At 39.2% G+C, this 19,900-nt stretch overlaps 2 protein-coding genes across 9 annotated transcripts in view; one reads left to right on the top strand and one right to left on the bottom strand.

Moving 5' to 3' along the window:
* Window positions 1-5,082, bottom strand: part of TOGARAM1 (TOG array regulator of axonemal microtubules 1) — an 80,156-nt gene extending 75,074 nt beyond the window's left edge. For all 7 annotated transcript variants that reach the window (XM_046009181.1, XM_046009183.1, XM_046009184.1 and 4 more), the window contains exon 1: window positions 2,839-5,082. In XM_046009181.1, the coding sequence (XP_045865137.1) occupies window positions 2,839-4,881 (2,043 nt within the window). In that variant the 5' untranslated portion in view covers window positions 4,882-5,082. The remainder of the gene's footprint in view (window positions 1-2,838) is intronic.
* Window positions 5,083-5,287: 205 nt separating this feature from the next.
* The window catches only part of KLHL28 (kelch like family member 28), a 40,008-nt gene continuing 25,395 nt past the window's right edge, over window positions 5,288-19,900 (top strand). The window contains exon 1 of one of the 2 annotated variants that reach the window (XM_046008825.1): window positions 5,288-5,450. The gene's annotated coding sequence lies outside the window, so the exon portion shown is untranslated. Of the gene's footprint in view, window positions 5,530-19,900 lie in introns of both variants that reach the window. The other variant, XM_046008826.1, reaches the window with a different exon arrangement.

Raw genomic sequence — 19,900 nt, 5'->3', positions numbered from 1 at the left:
GTATATATATGCACATTTCAAAAACAGCATACTTAAAAACATTTAAATATTTAATCACTGTCCTCAAGATAAATTCCAGTGTAGTTCTTCTACAAACCATGAGTAAGAAAGTAAAACTTAATTTCTGGGATTAAGTTCTATCTTTTAAAAGCAACATATGGTGCTCACTTCGGCAGCACATATACTAAAAGCAACATATGTCTACACTAGAATTTCAAAAATGCACTTATTTTCAGATTCTTGGTACTTCGGCTAGCACCAGAATCATAATACACTAACATTTTAGATTTGACACAGAATAAGCAGTGTTAAGATCCATGCTTACAGAAAACTTTTCACTGCCAGGTAATGTTTACAATACAGGAGAATAACCATATAACTAGATTATGTAAGTATCTACTATCATCTTCTATTACCGCCTACCAAACAGTTTCAACTGTGCAGAAACTCACCATTTCTTACTAATTTTCTAAGTCTTTTCATAAGGCAGTCCCTATCTGTTTTTTTTAAGATTTTATTTATTTATTTGAGAAAGAAAGAGAGAAACAGCATGAATGGAAGGGGAGGGCCAGAAGGAGAGAGAAAAGTAGACACACACACACCCTTCCAGTGCCCCCTTGCCTTACCCCCCCACCCTGCTTCCTCCGAGGGGGCAAGGAACCTGATGTGCGACTCTCTGACCTGAGGCAGATGCTCAACCGACTCAGTCACCCAGGTGACCCTCCCAGTGAATAAAGATATTCTCTCCCTCTGAAATTCACTAGGATCCACCCATACTTAGCAAAACTCTATTCATCTTTTATCACACCATTTAAATCATAATCATCTAGAAAATAATTAATTTAAGAAGAGTTTGAAAATAAAATTCTGTAGAATAATTCCAAGCAGAAGAAGACCTGCAAAGAAATCTTGACCTTTAGTAGGTAGGTAGTTGTTATGTTATTGTTGTAGTAATTATTTTTTTGTGAATTAAAGGATACAGCATATGAGTATGACTGACACCGGAAACCTGGGTTTTACTGTGGGAGAAGGGAGATATACAGACGAAAGAAAGATGAGGAAAAACCCTGTGGTGCTGGATTTGAATTAGAAGTATTAGTATGATTTAAGAGAAAAAAAAAAAAAAAGGTACTCCCTGGTTCATCCACTGAAATCAGGATCAATCCACAATGGTAAACAACAGCAATGAATACATTTATATATAGACTTTGGTTTTTAAATTCTACTCTTAACTAAAAAAGCAGTTTTAGTGCTCTTGAAAAAAATGGCTGATTTCAGGTCTGGCACAAGAAAGGTACAAGGTAAGCCTGTACATCCTGTACGTTTAAGTAAAGGAAGTGTTCAAAGACTAAAGAGTCACCTCAATGGACATGAGTCGGCCACCGAATTGAGTCAGCTCAACTTTGAGCCAATTTTAGCATCAAAAGGAATACTGATGTATTTAATACACAACAAAAAAGAATGCCAGATAACAAATATAGAATGTAAGAATAAAAAAATAGATACTGTTTCTCTGTAGCCCTTGATGTAATAAATGGAATAGGTAAGGATCATTACTGGATGTTAGCAACAGTGGCTGAAAGATTGTTGGGTTATTCATAGGGTCTCAAAGTATCATCCTGCAGATCATGTGCTAATTATAAAGGGGAAGATAAACTTTACAATAGTGTCTGGTTATCACTACCTTAACCAAGTAGTAAAATTTAGCTCACCAGTAGCAGGACAGCCTGATATTATATGTCTCCTGATGTGATGTCCTGTTAAGTTCACAACATCTCCTATGTAACATTTTTGCTAAAAGTGTTTATTTTGAATGTAATCATAAAGAAACAATCAGATAAATTAAGAAATGTAAAAAATTCTACAAAACTACTCCAAATTCTTCAAATAAGACAATGTCATGAAAGAAACAAACAAGTAGGTATATTGTTCTAGATAAGAGACAAATTAACTGCATGAACCTTGACTGGAACCTGGACAATAAAAGTAAAACAAATACTAGAAAATGTTTTTTAAGGGACAATTGGATAAATTTAAATACAGACTATATATTAGACATTACTGAATTACTACTGATTTTCTGAGGTGTGTTAATAATGTGATAAAGGAAAATGCCATTCTTAGAATATATGTATGGAAATATTTAGGAATGAAATATCAAGATATCTGCACTTGCGTTCAAATGGTTCAGCAAATATGAAGCACACATGGCAAGATGACATCTGTTAAATATAAATAAAGTAGATGGATAGTCATTATACAATTCTTTTAAGTTATTTATAGATTTGCAATTTTCAAAATAAAAAATTTGGGAGAAAATCAGTTCAGATGTCACATCTTCTTGGAAGACTTTTTAAACTTTTCTAGTAACATTATTTTTTCTCTTTTCATATTCCTATAGACTCTTTATATTTCTACCTCAACCCTTAACAAACTTGGTACTGTCCATTTACAGGTCTGACCTTTTCCCTAAACTTCATCGAACCAGTCTCATCTTCATTAATAGAACTTAGCTCTTCATCTGACATGTACTAAATATTCAGGATTTATTTATGGATGAAATAATCGATATCCCAAATGGACAGACCAAAACTGAAATCCAGGTATTGTCACTATCATATTGTGCCTCAAATTCAATGAAATCCATCAAGCAGTAAGCCTATTAAATGTTCATACGTGATCTGTATCTATGTAATAGATATCCACGTCACCATTTAAACCAAATTAAAAACAAAACATAACAATCCCACGGCAGCCTCACCCTTAAGTCATTACAGGCCCATGTTCATTTTAAATTCTTTCTAGTTTCAATTCAAGGCAATCAGCAAAAATGCATACCTGTTCTATGTCCTTGGAATTGGAGGTCTGGTTTTCTCCCGAGACTTCAGGCTGTTCATTTTCCCATGGTAATTTATTTTTTCCTTTTCCTGCACTTAATACCCTTCGGGTACAGACAGTTGGACTGTAAGATCCATAAATTTGCATGCTGTCCCTTGTGTGGTCTCCACAGTGACAGTGTGCACTCTGAGTTCTGTTACCAGCCAAAAGCCAGTCTGTATCTGCTCCATGTGCCAGATGGCTTGACCTACCCTGGGCAGATGATGGCATAAGCATTGCATATTCCACAAATCCCTGTTCTGTTAACCTTGGGAGGGTTTTTCTAGCCAATCTGGCCTGAACAGCATTCATCACTCCATCTCCATTATCTTGAAGTTCAACAGTATCCACAGCTTTGAAAAGGATGCTAGTTTTACCTGAGCCCATTGACGATGCCAACACAGCAAAGGCTTCAAGAGCTGCTTGACGCACCCTGCGTTTGCTATCTACAAGAGCTGGGGCAAGATTAAAAGACAGTTTGGGTAAGTCAAAATCCTCGCTGGGATAGGTCAGGAGGGAGCAGATACAAATGTTCACTACCTCCTCTCTCACTCTGGAATGTTTATGTTTGAGATGTTCCAGGAGTAAACAAAGCACCTGTTGGGGACCTACTTCCTTCATCAGCTTGAGGAAGATCTTCATGTATTCTTGTTTGATTACCAACTTGTTGTCTGCCAGCACTTTGACAGAAGCTGCTATAACTTGTCCCAAGAACTGCTGTACCTGCTGTCCTAGGCGAATAACCAGTAAATGCAGGACCTGAAGTGTGCCATGAACCACTCTGAAGTTAGAATCATCTAACAAATTATACAGCAAGCTAATGAAACCGACGAGACTGGAATGAGGGGTAGAACTAGGATTAAATCTTCCTATCACCTGTTTTAATTCCTCGACCGCCTGAGTCCGGTTCTTATAGTCTTCCTGATCTAACAATCTTGAATGCAGCTCTTGAGGAATAATCCCAAATTTAAGATTGCTGTTAGAAAGAGTCACTGTACAGGGGAGAGGATCTTCAGCAAATCCAGAAGCTTCAAGTTCCAAATAATAAGGAACCTGACTTCCAAATTGGGCCTCCAGGCGGCGATTGTAGTGTCTCCTCAAGGCAGATGGCAGGCGAGAGATATAGGACTGAAATCTCTCTTGGCCAAGTCGTTCCCCAATTTGCTGAAGTGCAGAGAAAGCAGTCTCAGATTCTTCTTCTATCTCCTGATCGCCAAGCTTTCTGGCGAGGGATATTATTACCTCAGTGAGATCTAGGTTGAACAACAAATCCTCAGGAGTAAGCAAGATAGGGAACAGCAGTGCTGTGGCAGCTCGAAGCCGGGCATCCGTGCTTTCCAGTCCTTGCTGTATAAGTGTTCTCAGCACCTGTCCAGAACTACGTTTCAGACATATATGTAGGATCTGTAGTGCATCTTTCCGTAGGGCTGGATTCTCTTCTCGCAAGGAGAGAACGAGCTGAGGCAGAAGTGCTAAGCTAAAGGCCTCTTCCAGCTGGCCTGCCTCCCCTTGACCCCGGATAACGTCCGAGAGGAGTTGCAAGCAGAGTCGCTTCTCATCACTACCTCCTTCCACAAGCACTCGGCCCAGGGCCCGATACAATGCTTCCTTCCGTCGGGGGAAGCTGAGTCGACCGCCTCGCCGTGGCAAAGCAGCCTGCAAAGCCTGGAAGGCCTCGGAAGGATCTGGCGCGGTCCGGAGGAGTTGAAGAAGCCGAGTCTCCTCTTCATCTCCCCCTGACAAACCACCTCCAGACCCAGACCAACTACTTGTGATTGCCTCCGCAGGCATCAAGAGGGTCGAGGCCAAAGGCAAAGGTGTCGGCGGGCAGGAACCATGGTCTCCGGCGGCTCCACGGCAATAGTTTTTCTCGCCTCTCATGGTGCCCCCACCTCGATTATCATCAGTCTGTGGGGCGGAAGGACGATTGCAGCTCTGGAGGCGATAGGCACAGACGGCTGGAAATTGCGGCAGCAGGAGCAGCGCAGAGGGCAAAGCCGCCATGGAGGGTCGTCAGGTGGCAGAGGCGGGAGGAAACCATCGTCTCTGAAGGGCTCGATGGAGCCCAGCCTCCCAGTTCCTCTCCAGGCCCCAAGCTGCAGAGGAAGAAAAGGAACAGCTTCAGTTAGTTGCCGTCTCCCTTGAGAGGCTGGCTTCGGCAAAATGGCCCCTGCCGGAGCCCCAGACCCCACAGCAGCCAGCGGGCGTAACCAGGGGCACCACGTGACCAAACCGATGGCTTCCATGGTGATCTACCCAGCGCGGACCTCTTGACCCGGAAATCAACGTGTCGTGATGAATGCTGGGTCATGTAGTCCACGTCAGGTGTTACGAATAAGCAGCAGGCTCCTGGAAAAGGAAGTGAGAACGTTACGAAAGTAGAGAACGTATCTAGAGCGGAGAAGGCGAAAAGGGGTGAAGGCACTAGGCGGAAGTGACGTTTCCGCTCCGAGCGGAACATCCCCGCCCCACCCGAAAAGATTGGGGTTTGAAGACAAGTGAGGATCCTCCCCGGATTCCAGTGGTCCACGACTCCTCCTCCTGTCGTTGCTGGCGTGATTCCTGGGACTCAGGTATTTTCCTTTTGCTGTCCTCCTGCGGCGCAGGCTTTGGCAGAGTTTTGCCGGAGTGACGCTGGTGCCGCCGTAAGAGGTAAAGAAATGCACGGGAGCTAGCAGGGAGAGAGGCGACATCTTCTTGTGCAGGGTTTGTTACCGTTGTAAATACGTTGCTTTCTGCAACCCCGAGTAAGTGCGATCCTTCCCTCCTGCCGTCCGCGTACACTGACTGGAGATTCGGACCAAGGCCAAGCTCAGAGCTCGCGTACTTTTTTTTTTTTTTTTTCCTTTCAAATTCTGGTCTTTGGGGCCCTTATACTCCGCCCTCCCCCCTTCCTTTTCCTACTTCGCTTACCCTCGGGTCGTGGAAGGTTAATGATTTTCTTTCATCTTTCCTTACTTTCATCATTTTAAATTCTCTTTAAAAACGTACTTAATCCATTTTCCCTGTATCTTACCACGTCTTTTGAGACGTTCGCAAAGTCTCCTAATGCAGTTCCATTCTGAGACTTACTCCTTCCTTCCTCCCGTTCTCTTTGCCACCCCAACCTCTCTGCAGAATCCTTGCGCGTCTCTGCAGCCTTTCAATCTCCTGGAAACTGAGATTGCAAAGACAATTTCACTTGCGGTTGAAGTTCTTGGCATCAGGGACCTAAGAGAAATCTGCCCTGTACACTTAGGGCTAATAATAGACGTTTTTTTTGTTTTAGGTGAAGTGTGAATTGTTGGTGAGCGTTCTCTCCTTGTTAATGAAACTTACGCGGACACACAATTGAAGAGCTGGAGTGTCTGGCGTGAGGCTGAATTCTTTGAAGTGTGGAAGAGATATTTTTTGAAGGAATAACACAATTACTTTATAATGACCCACTGAGAAAAGGCTGAGTTATTATTTGAAGTCTCTGATGCAGTTTAAATGCAAGTGAAGTCAGGATAATTGAGTTACACATGCCAAACCACTTTGTAAATAATGTTACTGGATAATGCACGTTTATTTTTTTTTAATATTTTATTTATTTATTTGACCGAGACACAGCGAGAGAGGGAACACAAGCAGGGGAAATGGGAGAGGGAGAAGCTGTCTTCCCATCCAGCAGGGAGCCGGATGTGAGGGTCAGTCCTGGAACCCTGGGATCATGACCTGAGTCGAAGGCAGACGCTTAAAGACTGAGCCACATCCTTATGTTTTGGTTTCAGTTCTAGGTTATTTTGATTTTAATTAGTCATTTGGTGTTTAAATGAATCTGCCTCATTTGGTTTAACTTTATTTCAGTAGACCACACCCCCCACGCCTTTTTTAAATTTTTAAAAAAAATTTTAGGGATAGTGCAAGCTCTGAGAAGTGAAAACCAAGAGAGGATTGTAGCAGTCCTCAGTAAGAAGGAATGTCTGGTTCTCATATTTCCAGTGTAAGAAACTCATATTTATACATTTACTCATATATTCTCAGGCTTCAGTAACCTCACTCAAACCAAACTAAATATGAGAATGATGTACACATTAGAATGTACCTATTAGAATGCCAGTTTATGTTGGAACAGAAGATAACCCTTTGCAGTGATCAGAATTTTCAGGTTGAAAAATCCAGTGCAGTATTGAAGAACATGGGAAATGGAGGTGGTGTGGTAATCATGAAATCAAAGAAAAGGAACTTGGAAAGTCTTGAATGATATATCATCAAAGTTATGGTAGAAGCTTAAGAATTACTCCTTCTCTCCATAGAGAATACTTTTCAAGAGTTGTGGATACTTAAGCCAACCAATTATTGTGGCCTTTCTCTTAAAACAAAGCAAGATGAGTCTTTATTTTGACCCCTTTTCTCAGGGCTCCATAGATCACTATGTTATAGATTGCAATTGGGATCCAGCCCTGCATTGGGCTCTCTGCTCAGCATGGAGCCTGCTTCCCCCTCTCTCTTTGCCTGCCTTTCTGCCTACTTAAGATCTCTGTCAAATAAATAATTAAAATAAAAGAATACATTGAAAATACCAAATCTGGGTAAAAAAGTTTAAAATATTAATACTTGTTTAAAAGTTTAGTTAAATTAATGGATTATAGAAATATTTGTTATACATTAATTTTTTGAGCTGGACTTATAAACATTATTAATCATTCGTATATTTTATGATATATTGTTTAACTACATATATTTAATCTTCCTTTTTGGGTTTCTGTTCTGAAGTTTTTTAGTTTCTTACTTGAGCCAAAACTTCAATAAGGTTAAGAAATGATGAGTCTATTTTTATATATGTGAAATTAAACAGGTTTTCTTGATGTATTTCAGAGATCTGTTTTCTTTTTTTTTTTTTTTTTAGGTGTATGTTTCAAAGCCATTGTGCATTTCTGAGTCGAAATTACAACGTTAAACAAAAATCCAATTTTTGTTGCATTTCTGATATTAATCTGTTTAAATTAACAGGATTTCACTTTCATTGCAACTAGTTTTTCAGTGGACAAATTAATTATGTAACTTATAGCTTTTGCTGGATATAAAAAAGACTTTGAGAACTTTCTTTTGTATTATTTCTGACTTCATGATATAATGATTCATATTATAGTGGGCTTCTTATTTTACTTTTATCTTATTTTACTTTTGTTTCTCCAGATATAATTAAAGTCAATCTCAGAGAACAGGAAAATTGCCAGCTTGTTCTTAGGCCCACTGATAAAGTAGTATGCCATCATTAATTGAATTCTGCTGTGAGGAGAGTTGAACTGTGGGAAGCAAATTTAAGAAAAGAACTGATCTGATAAAATACTCTCATTTTATATAAATCACACTTTTACAGCTAAGTATATGTGTGTTTGAATTTTTTTAACAATTCTTCTTTCTCATCACCATTTATTTTCTTTCCTTGTAGCAGATAATTGCCTCCCAACTGATTTCAGCACCACTGTTTACTTAGGTGTCAATTAAGTAGTTACTAAACTCACAGCCTGACCCTTATTATCTTTGTTTCAGCTCCCAAAATTATGAAACTTCTGTAGACTATGGAAAGTTTGATTTTATGTAATATTATTTTTATATTGTGCATATTTATATAACGAGAATGCTGCCATTATATAAATAACAGAAAGGAATGATTGTTCCATAGATGCCTCTGTATTTCATTTTAAAACCCTGATGGACTTTTGTATCTGATCTGTACAGTATGTGTATATATTTTATATATGTGTTTGTGTGTGATCTATTTTTAAGTTTCTGTCCTGGACTTTTTTAGATTCTTGTTTGAGCTAAAACTTTATTTTATTTATTTATTTATGTAATATTTATTTACTTACTTGACAGAGACACAGAGAGAGAGAGCACCAGCAGGGAGAGTGGAAGAGGGAAAAGCAGGCTTCCCACTGAGCAGGGAGCCAGATGAGGGACTCGATCCCAGGATCCAGGGATCATGACCTGATCTGAAGGCATTTGCTTAACCAACTGAGCTACCCAGGAGCCCCCTTGAGTTAAAACTTTAATAAGGTTAAGAAATTATAAGTTTATAAGTGAGGCTTTATAAAATAGTCATGAAGAACTCTGGAGATAGAGTGCCAAGATTTAAATCTTGCCTGGGCCTAATTTCTCTGTGCCTCAGATTACTTTATGAGGTAAGAATAACAACAGCAGTGTGTATCTCATGGTGTTATTCCGAGGATGAAAGGAGTTAATACATGTAAAAAGCTTAGAACAGTAATTGGCCCATTTAAAAAAAAAAATTTTAAGATTTTGTTTATTTATTTATTTAACAGAGAGATACACAGAAAGAGAAGGAACACAAGCAGCGGGAGTGGGACAGGGAGAAGCAGGCTTCCTGCCAAACAGGGAACCCCATGTGGGGCTTGATCCCAGGACCCCGGGATCATGACCTGAGCTGAAGGCAGACACTTAACAACTGAGCCACCCAGGCACCCCAGTAATTGGCAAATTGACAAAGGTCTTCCAAACAGGTCTTTATAAAATGTTGACAAAGGTCTTCCAAGCAGGTCTTTATAAAACAGTTCTCTCAGGAGTGGCAACAATTATAAATTGGTTCAGTAAATATTTGAGGGGTCTATCTATACTGTTCAGCATGGAAATTTTTTGAAGGTAATGTATAGAGAACATTGTTCTAAGATTAAGAAAACATTACAGTCCCAGGAACATCTCTTTCTACTTGTATGATCTTTGTTAATTCATTTAAACTCTCTGGGGCACCTGGGTGGCTCAGTGGGTTAAAGCCTCTGCCTTCAGCTCGGGTCATGATCCCAGGGTCCTGGAATCGAGCCCCGCATTGGGCTCTCTGCTCCGAAGGGAGCCTGCTTCCTCTCTCTCTCTGCCTGCCTCTCCGCCTACTTGTGATCTCTGTCTGTCAAATAATAAATAAAAATCTTTAATAAATAAATAAATAAACTCTCTGAACTTCACATTCTTCATCTCTAGGTCTTATGCCAAGTTCAGTGCCGTATACATACGTTCTTTTTTTTTTCTGTGCAAAATTTCAAAAGCATGCAAAAACAACATCATAAACCCTCATGTACCTATCACCCAGCCTTAACAGTTAGCAGCTCATGACATCATCTACATCTCATATTATTTTTTAAAAATATTTTATTTATTTATTTAGAGTACGCATGCATGTGTGCTTGGGGCAGTACAGGGAAAGGGGGGGAGGGAGAGAGAGAATTTCAAGCAGACTCCTTATTGAGCATGGAGCTCAGCGCAGGGCGTAATCTCACAACCCTGAGATCCTATCCTGAGCTGAAATCAAGAGTTAGACACTTAACCAACTAAGCCATCCAAGTGCCCCTCATTGCATATTATTTTAAGCAAACTCCTGATATATTATTTTACCTACAAATATTTTAGTATGTAAAAGATAAAAATTCTTGGGAACCAGGCGGGTGGCTTAGTTGGTTAAATGTCTGCCTTTGGCTCAGGTCATGATCCTGGGGTCCTGGGGTCCTGGGGCCCTGGGATCAAGTCCCATTTCAGGCTCCTTGCTCAGCGGGAGCCTGCTTCTCCTTCTGCCTCCTGTTCCCCTACTTGTGCGCACATGCTCTCTCTGACAAGTAAATTTTTTTTTTTAAATCTTAAAAAATAAAGATAAAAACTCTTAAAAACATAGCTACAGTATCATTTTTCAGCAACAGTAATTAGTTTTTGTTGTTTTTTTTTTAAGTTTTATTGTATTTATTTGACAGACAGAGATCACAAGTAGGTGGAGAGGCAGGCAGAGGGGGTGGGGGGGAAGCAGGCTCCCCGCTGAGCAGAGAGGCCGATGCGGGGCTCGATCCCAGGACCCTGGGACCATGACCTGAGCCGAAGGCAGAGGCTTTAACCCACTGAGCCACCCAGGCACCCCAGTGGTGATTAGTTAATACAATGAGTAATCTAGTTAGTTTCCAAATTTCCAGTTGTCTCCTAAATGTATGTGTCTGGGTGTGTGTGCATGCGCCTGCATGCATACAGTTACAAGTTGTATCTGTTTGCTATGTCTTTCCAGTTTATCTTGATCTGTATGTTCATTCTCTTTCTTTTCATTTCTTTCAGTTTATTTATGGAAGCATCTGGGTTATTCCATAAACTTTCTCACAGTCAGGAGGTTTTTGCTGATTGCATCCTTCTCTTACAGTTAAACATGCTTTTTCTGTACTCTGTGGTAAATTAATAGTTGGATCTAGACTGTTGACTGCATGTTTGATTTTGGTGTGTGTGGGGAACTGGAGAGTTCAGGAATATCCATAGCTGATACTATGGTCTTCTCTTGAAAGATCCTGATGTCTGGTTGTCTCTCTTTTTGTGATATTAGCAGCCCTTCATAATCAACACTTTTGATCAATACCTACACTTATTCATTAAGATTGTGAAGTGGTGACACTTTATCATTCTTTCTTTATTTATTAACTGGAGTACTTTTATGAAAAGAAACTTCCCTTCATGTATTTGGTACCCCAGTGGTACAGTTAGTATCAGAAAGATGATAAATGTTCGATTCTTTCCCTTTATTTACTAGGTTTCAAATAATAAGTTGGTTCATTAGCACCCTCTAGTGGTACTGAATTAGGATTTAAGTTGTCATAATTGTATTATCATTATGGACTCATGGATTTATTTATTTGTCAGAGATGGAGAGCGAGCACAAGCCAGGGGATTGACAGGCAGACAGAGGAAGGTGCAGTCTCCTTGGTGAGCAAGAAGCCCAAGGCAGCACTCAATCCCAGGACTCTGGGATCATGACCTGAGCCGAAGGCAGACGCTTAACTGACTGAGCCACCCAGGCATCCCTGGACTCATGGAATTAAGCATATCTGATATGTCTTAATCAGTTGCAGTTATTGATATTCACTCTGTCCCATCTTTGACTAGTGATAGCCTATTCAGTTTGGCTCCTTTTTTTTTTTTTTAACCTTTGTTATCACTGATAGCTTTCTTGCTGTCTAGTAGTAAAAATTCCAAATTTATCTTGATATTTTCATTCCAGGCCTTGAATCAGCCATTTGTACAAGGAGTTCTGATCCCTTGAGGGGGAATGATATTTAGGGACTGCATCTGGGTGGTAGGAGTGCTCCTTGTTAACTGCGTTGGTCATAGTTCCTAGCCCTGTTCAGTAAACAGAGTAGGAAATATAATTAACTTTTTCTTTTTTTTTTTTTTTTAAAGATTTTATTTATTTTTTGACAGAGAGAAATCACAACAAGGCAGAGAGGCAGGCAGAGAGAGAGAGAGAGGGAAGCAGGCTCCCCGCTGAGCAGAGAGCCCGATGCGGGACTCGATCCCAGGACCCTGAGATCATGACCCGAGCCGAAGGCAGCGGCCCAACCCACTGAGCCTCAGGTCATGATCTCAGGGTCCTGGGATCGAGCCCCGCATTGGGCTCTCTGCTCCGCAGGGAGCCTGCTTCCTCCTCTCTCTGCCTGCCTCTCTGCCTACTTGTGATCTCTCTCTCTGTCAAATGAATAAATTAAAAAATCTTAAAAAAAAAAAAGTTGATAAAATAACTTTTTCTTTAAAATAATGTATATATCTTTTACATTTGTATTTCTCATAAGTATTTTTAATATTATATACATAAAGTATATACTAGTACATATTATTAATGTTGTTTCTGTATATAGATTTAATCCCTCTTGTACTTTTTATTCAAAATCAGAGTACAAGGTTTATATTCAGAATCTTAGTCTTAACGTCTTTCTCTTTTCTCCCTTACTGAGTATGACAGATCACGGTGACCCTACAGACGATGTTATTAGAAATACCATGTAATTATGCAGTGCACACACAATAGTCTGCAATGTACACATAACAATTTCAGAATATTAATAACGCTTTCACCAATAATGTGATTCCTGAAAATAGCATAAGGTTTTTGTTTTGTTTGGGGGCATATCCCAGTAGTAACAGACCATCAACTTACTGTTTTGAAGTTATTCAGAATGGCATGGTTAGGCCACTAACTAGATAAACATAACTAGATAGTCAAAGCTTTATAATGTAATCACCTTGATCTGTCTTTCCACTTCTGCTTCTGGGTTTTGTATCATAGTTAAGAAATTTTTTCTGATCTTCGTTACAGAGGAAATCACCCTGTTATTTTAATAAAACATGTTGTATTATTTTCTTTTTTTTTTACATTTATACCTCTGATCCATTAGGAACTTATCCTGGTGTAGTTTTATGGAAGAAATCTAATTTTATCTATTTTTATAAGGCTACTTAGTTATTCTAATTCTAATATGTTTATTTAATATCCCTGTTTTCCTCATTGATTTTGAGGTACTGCCTTTATCATAAGCTAAATTTGTATATGCTAGGTGATATATTTCTCTATTCTGATTCTTCTCGATTGGTCTGTTTCTTCAAACCACACATTCTATTTATTTGTTTGTTTATTTTTTAAAATTTATTTGACAGACAGAGATCACAAGTAGGCAGAGAGGCAGGCAGAGAGAGAGGAAGGAAAGCAGGCTCCCTGCTAAGCAGAGAGCCCGATGCAGGTCTCGATCCCAGGACCCTGGGATCATGACCTGAGCCAAAAGCAGAGACTTTAACCCATTGAGCCACCCAGGCGCCCCCAAACATTCTATTTAATCCGCAACAAATTGAAAGTAACAAAATTCAAGTCAAGAATGTGTAATTTTCCCAAAGTATATTGCTATTAATTACTTAAATATAGACTTGAACTCACATCTCTCTGGTTCTAAAATTCATGATTTGCACACTTTTCTTTCCTGTTTTCCATGATACTTTATTTTCCTTCCGCACAAGGTTGTTACTGTGATGAAATTGTCAATGTAAACTATCAAATGTGAGGTTTTAAAAATTAGAAGTTATTGCTTCTTTGAGTTACTTTTAGCCATTTAGAGGTAAATAGCTGAACCAAATATAGTCACAGTTGTAATTTATAATTTTGAAGGAGTTACAGTATGATGTAGGATAATTTTTTAGCAGTTACACTTGTGTTGACAGTATCTGAACGGGTTCTCAAACATTAGCATGCATATCAATTGCCCGGAGGGCTTAAAACTGTCTATGTAGTTTCTGATTTCTTAGATATGTGGCTGGGCTCAAGGATTTGCATCCCTTGCAGGTCCCAGGTGATGCAGATGCCGGTGGTACAAGGGTCATATTTTGAGAACCATTGTTTTAAAGCTTCTAAAAAAAGTTGAAGTTTTGTGAATTTCTCTTAAGTCAGATTTCTTCAGAGATAAAAGGGGTCAAATTAAAAATTTTAAGAATGATGTTATGACAAACCTCCATTGTAATTCATTTTAAGTCCCTATGTTTACCTTGACATTTTGCAGTTTTTAGTTTGTTTCAGTTAAGCATTCAAAGTATTATCTCTTTACTTAAACCTTATTCTCAATATTTCTTTTTCTTAAAATTTTATTTAAATTCAGTTAATTACCATATTTCAGGGATAAAGGTCTGTGATTCATCAGCCATGTTTATATAATACCCAGTGCTCATTGCAATACATACCCTCCACAATGTCTGTCACCCAGTTTCCCCATCCCTTCACTCCCCCTCCCATCCAGCAACCCTCAGTTTGTTTCCTATGATTAAGAGTCTCTTATGGTTTGTCTCCCTCTCTGGTTTTGTCTTGTTTGATTTTTTCTTCTCTTCCCCTATGATCCTCTGCCTTGTTTCTTAAATTCCACATATCAGTGAGATCATATGATAATTCTCTTTCTCTGATTGATTTATCTTGCTTAACATAATACCCTCTAGTTCCATCCATGTCTTGCAAATGGCAAGAGTTCATTTTTTGATGGCTGCATAATATTCTGTGTATATACGTGTATGTGTGTGTGTGTGGTGTGTATCACATCTTCTTTATCCACTCATCTCCCAGGGGACATCTAGGCTCTTTCCATAGTTCAGCTGTTGTGGACATTGCTGCTATAAACATTCAGGTGCACATGTCCCTTTGGATCACTACATTTGTATCTTTAGGGTAAATACCCAGTAGTGTGATTGCTGGGTCCTAGGATAGCTCTATTTCCAACTTTGTGAGGAACCTGCGTACTGTTTTTCAGAAGTGGCTGCACCAGCTTGTATTCCTACCAACTGTAGGAGGATTCCCCTTTCTCTGCATCCTCACCATCTGTGTCATTTCCTGATTTGTTAATTTTAGCCATTCTGACTGGTATGAGGTGGTATCTCATTGTGGTTTGGTTTGTATTTGCGGGATGCTGAGTGATGTTGAGCACTTTTTCATATGTCTCTTATCTGTTTGAATGTCTGAAGAAATGTCTGTTCATGCCTTCTGCCCATTTCTTGATTGGATTATTCTTTGGGTGTTGAGTTTGATAAGTTCTTTATCAAACAAGTTTGATTTTGGGATACTAGCCCTTTATCTGATATTTCATTTGCAAATATATTCTCCTGTTCTGTCCGCTATCTTTTGGTTTTGTTAACTGTTTCCTTTGCTGTGCAAAAGCTTTTCATCTTAACGAAGTCCTAATAGTTCATTTTTGCCTTTGTTTCCCTTACCTTTCTTCTAGCAAGAAGTTCCTGTGGCTGAAGTCAAAGAGGTTGCTGCCTTTGTTCTCATCAAGAATTTTGATGGTTTCCTGTCTCACATTGAGGTCTTTCATCCATGTTGAGTCTATTTTCGTGTCTAGTTTAAGGAAATGGTCCAGTTTCAATCTTCTGCATGTGATTTTTCTACTTTTCCCAACACCATTTGTTGAAGAGACTGTCTTTTTTCATTAGATATTCTTTCTTGCTTTATCGAAGATTAGTTGACCATAGAGTTGAGGGTCCACTTCTGGGTTCTCTGGTCTGTTCTCTTGATCAGTGGGTCTGTTAATGTGCCAGTACCATACTGTCTTAATGGTTACAGCTTTGTAATAGAACTTGGAGTCCAGAATTGTGATGCCACCAGTTTTGGTTTTCATTTTTAACATCACTTAGGCTATTCAGAGTCTTTTCTGGTTCCAAACAAATTTTAAGATTTTGTTCCATTTCTGTTTAAGAAGTTGATGGTATTTTGATAGGGACTGCCTTGAATGCATAGATTGCTCTAGGTAGCATAGACATTTAAACAATATTTGTTCTTCCAATCCCTGAGCATGAATGTTTTTCCATTTCGTTGTCTCTTCCTCTATTTCTTTTATGAGGACTCTATAGTTTTCTGAGTACAGATCCTTTGCCTCTTTGCCTCGGTTTATTCCTAAGTATCTTATAGTTTTGGGTGCGGTTGTAAGTGGGATTGACTCCTTAATTTCTCTTTCTTCTGTCTTTTTGTTGGTGTAGTTGGTGTATAGAAATGCAGCTGATTTCTGTGCATTGATTTTGTATCCTGCCACTTTGCTGAATTCCTGTATGAGTTCTAACAATTTTGCGGTGGAGTCTTTTGGGTTTTCCATATAGAGTATCATGTCATTTGGAAAGAGTGAGAGTTTGACTTTTTCCTTGCCGATTTGGATGCCTTTTATTTATTTTTTTTTGTTGTCTGATTGCTGAGGCTAGGACTTCAAGTACTGTGTTGAACAGTGGTGAGAGTAGACATGCCTGCCATGTTCCTGACCTTAGGGGAAAAGCTCTCAGCTTTTCCCCATTGAGCATGGTATTCCCTGTGGATTTTTCATAGATGACTTTTATGATATTGAGGTATGTACCCTCTATCCCTACACTATAAGGAGTTTTAATCAAGAAGGGATGCTGTACCTTGTCAAATGCTTTTTCTGGGTCTATTGAGAAGATTATATGATTCTTGTCCTTTCTTTTATTTATGTAGTGTATCACACTGATTTATAGATGTTGAACCAACCTTGGAGCCCAGGAATAAATCCTGCTTGGTCGTGGTGAATAATCCTTTGAATATACTGTTAGATCCTATTGGCTGGTATTTTGGTGAGAATGTTTGCATCAGTGTTCATTAGGGATATTGGTCTGTGATTCTCCTTTTTGGTGGGGTCTTTGTCTGATTTGGGGATCAAGGTAGTGCCTCATAGAGTTTGGGAGTTTTCTCTCTATCTTGACTTTTTGAAATATCTTCAGAAGAATAGGTATTACTTCTTTAAATGTTTGGTAGAATCCCCCTGGGAAGCCATCTGGCCATGGGCTCCTATTGTTGGGAGATTTTTTTTTTTTTTAAGATTATTTATTTATTTATTTATTTGAGCGGGGGGGGGCAGAAGCAGGGGGGAGTGGAAGAGGGAGAAGCAGTCTTCCTACTGAGCAGGGAGCCTGATGCAGGGCTTGATCCCAGGACCCTGGGATCATGACCTGAGCCAACGGCAGATGCTTAACAACTGAGCCACCCAGGTACCCCTGTTGGGAGATTTTTGATTACTGCTTCGATTTCCTTGCTGGTTATGATCTGTTTAGGTTTTCTGTTTCTCCTGGTTCACTTTTGGTGGTTTATATGTCTCTAGGAATGCATCCATTTCCTCCAGACTGCCTGATTTGTTGGCATATAGTTGCTCATAATATGTTTTTATAATTGTTTATATTTCTTTGGTGTTGGTTTTGATCTCTCCTCTTTAATTCATGATTTTATTTGGGTCCTTCCTCTTTTCTTTTTGATAAGTCTGACCAGGGTTTTATCAGTCTTACTAATTTTTTCAAAGAACCAGCTCCCAGTTATGTTGATCTGTTTTATTGTTGTTTGGTTTCTGTTTCATTGACTACTGCTCTAATCTTTATTATGTCTCTTCTCCTGTTGTGTTTTCTCTGCTTCCATGCTGTTCTTTCTCCAGTTCCTTTAGGTATAGGGTTAGGTTGTATATTTGAGACCTTTCTTATTTCTTGAGAAAGGCTTGTAGTGCTATACGCTCTCCTCTTAGGACCACCTTTGCTGCATCTCAAAGATTTTTGAACAATTCTGTTTTCATTTTCATTTGTTTCCATGAATTTTTTAAAATCTCCTTTAACTTCCTAATTGACCCATTCATTTTTTAATAGGATGCTCTTTATCCTCCATGTATTTGAGCTCTTTTCAATTTTGTTCTTGTGATTGAGTTCCACTTTCAAAGCACTGTGGTCTGAAAACATGCAGGAAATGATCCGTCTTTTTAGTGCTGGTTGAGACCTGATTTGTAGTCCAGGATGTGATCTATTCTTGGGAATATTCCATGTGCACTCAAGAAGAATATGTATTCTCTTGCTTTGGGATAGAAGGTTCTGAATAGATCTGTGAAGCCTATCTGGTCCAGTGTGTCATTTAAAGCCTTTACATCCTAGGGGCACCTGGGTGGCTCAGTGGGTTAAGCCTCTGCCTTTAGCTCAGGTCATGATTTCAGGGTTCTGGGATTGAGCCCCACATCAGGCTCTCTGCTCGGCAGGGAGTCTGCTTGCCCCTCTCTCTCTGCCTGCCTTTCTGCCTATTTGTGATCTCTCCCTCTGTCAGGTAAATAAATAAAATCTTTAAAAAAAGAAATAAAGCCCTTATATCCTAGTTGATCTTAATGCCTAGATGATCTGTCCATTGCCAGGAGGGAAGTCTTAAAGTCCCCTACTAATATTGTATTACTGTCTATGTGTTTCTTTGATTTTTTTATTAATTGGCTTATGTAATTGGCTGCTCCCGAGTTAGGGGCATAAATATTTATAATTGTTAGATCTTGTTGGATAGACACTTTAATTATGATATTGTGTCCTTCCTCATCTCTTATTACAGTGTTTGGCTTAAAATCTACTTTGACTGATATAAGGCTTGCCACCCCAGCTTTCTTTTGAGGTCCGTTAGCATGATAAATGGCTTTCCACCCTCTCAGTTTAAATCTGGAGGTGTCTTTGGATCAAAAATTATTCTCTTGCAGACAGCATATTGATGGGTCTTGTTTTTTTATCCAGTCTGATACCTGTGTCTTTTGATAGGGGTATTTGGCCAATTACATTCAGAGTAGCTATTGAAACATGAATTTAGTGCCATTGTATTGCCTGTAAAGTGGCTGTTACTTTATATCATCTCTGTTTCTTTCTGGTCTTTGTTATTTTGGGTCTCTCTCTTTACTTAGAGCACTCCTTTTAGTGTTTCTTATAGTGCTGGTTTAGTGATCATAAATTCTTTTAGTTTCTGTTTGTACTGGAAGTTTTTTGTCACTCCTTTTTGAGTGACATCCTACCTGGATAAAGTATTCTTGGCTGCATATTTTTCTCATTTAGCACCCTGAATGTAACATGCCAGTCCTTTCTGGCCTGCCACAGCTCCATGAATAGGTCTGCTGCCAATCTAATGTTTCTGCCCTTGTAAGTTACCAATCTCTTATCCCTAGCTGCTTTCCGGATTTTCTCTTTGTCATTGACATGTGTAAGTTTCACTATTATATGTTGGGGTGTCGACCTATTTTTACTGATTTTGATTTTACTATGCCCCCTGGATATTGATGCCTGTTTCCTTCCCCAGATTAGGGAAGTTCAGCTTTCTGCCCTTTTCTCTCTTTTCCTTCTCTTCTGGGATCCCAATTATTCTAATATTGTTCCATTTTATGGTTTCATTTGTCTCTCAGATTTTCCTTTTGTGATCTGGTTCTTTTTCTCTCTCTTTTTCTCAGGTTCTTTATTCTCCACTGTTTGGTCTTCCGTATCACTGATTCTCTCTTCTGCTCATTTATCCTAGCAGTTAGAGCCTCCATTTTTTTATTGCATCTCATTAAAAATCTTTTTGATTTCGACTTGGTTAAATTTTAGTTCTTTTATTTCTTCAGAAAGGGATTCTCTAGTGTCTTCTATGATTTTTTCAAGCCCCGCCAGTATATATATATTTTTAAGATTTTATTTATATATTTGTCAGAGAGAGAGTGCAAGCAGGAGAGCGGCAGGCAGAGGAAGAAGCAGGCTTCTTGCTGAGCAAGGAGCCCAATATGGGACTTGATCCCAGGACCCTGGGTTCATGACCTGAGTGGAAAGCAGACACTTAATGGACTGAGCCACCAGGGCGTCACAGGTCCAGCTAGTATCTTTATAATCGTTATTCTGAACTCTAGTTCCAACATCTTTCTAATGTCCATATTTATTTATAAGGTCCCTGGCAGTCAGTACTGCCTCTTGTTCT

The sequence above is a fragment of the Meles meles genome, chromosome 6 (assembly GCF_922984935.1).
Source record: "Meles meles chromosome 6, mMelMel3.1 paternal haplotype, whole genome shotgun sequence".
NCBI classification, from domain to species: Eukaryota; Metazoa; Chordata; class Mammalia; order Carnivora; family Mustelidae; genus Meles; species Meles meles.
This window is presented reverse-complemented; position numbering and strand designations above follow the sequence as displayed.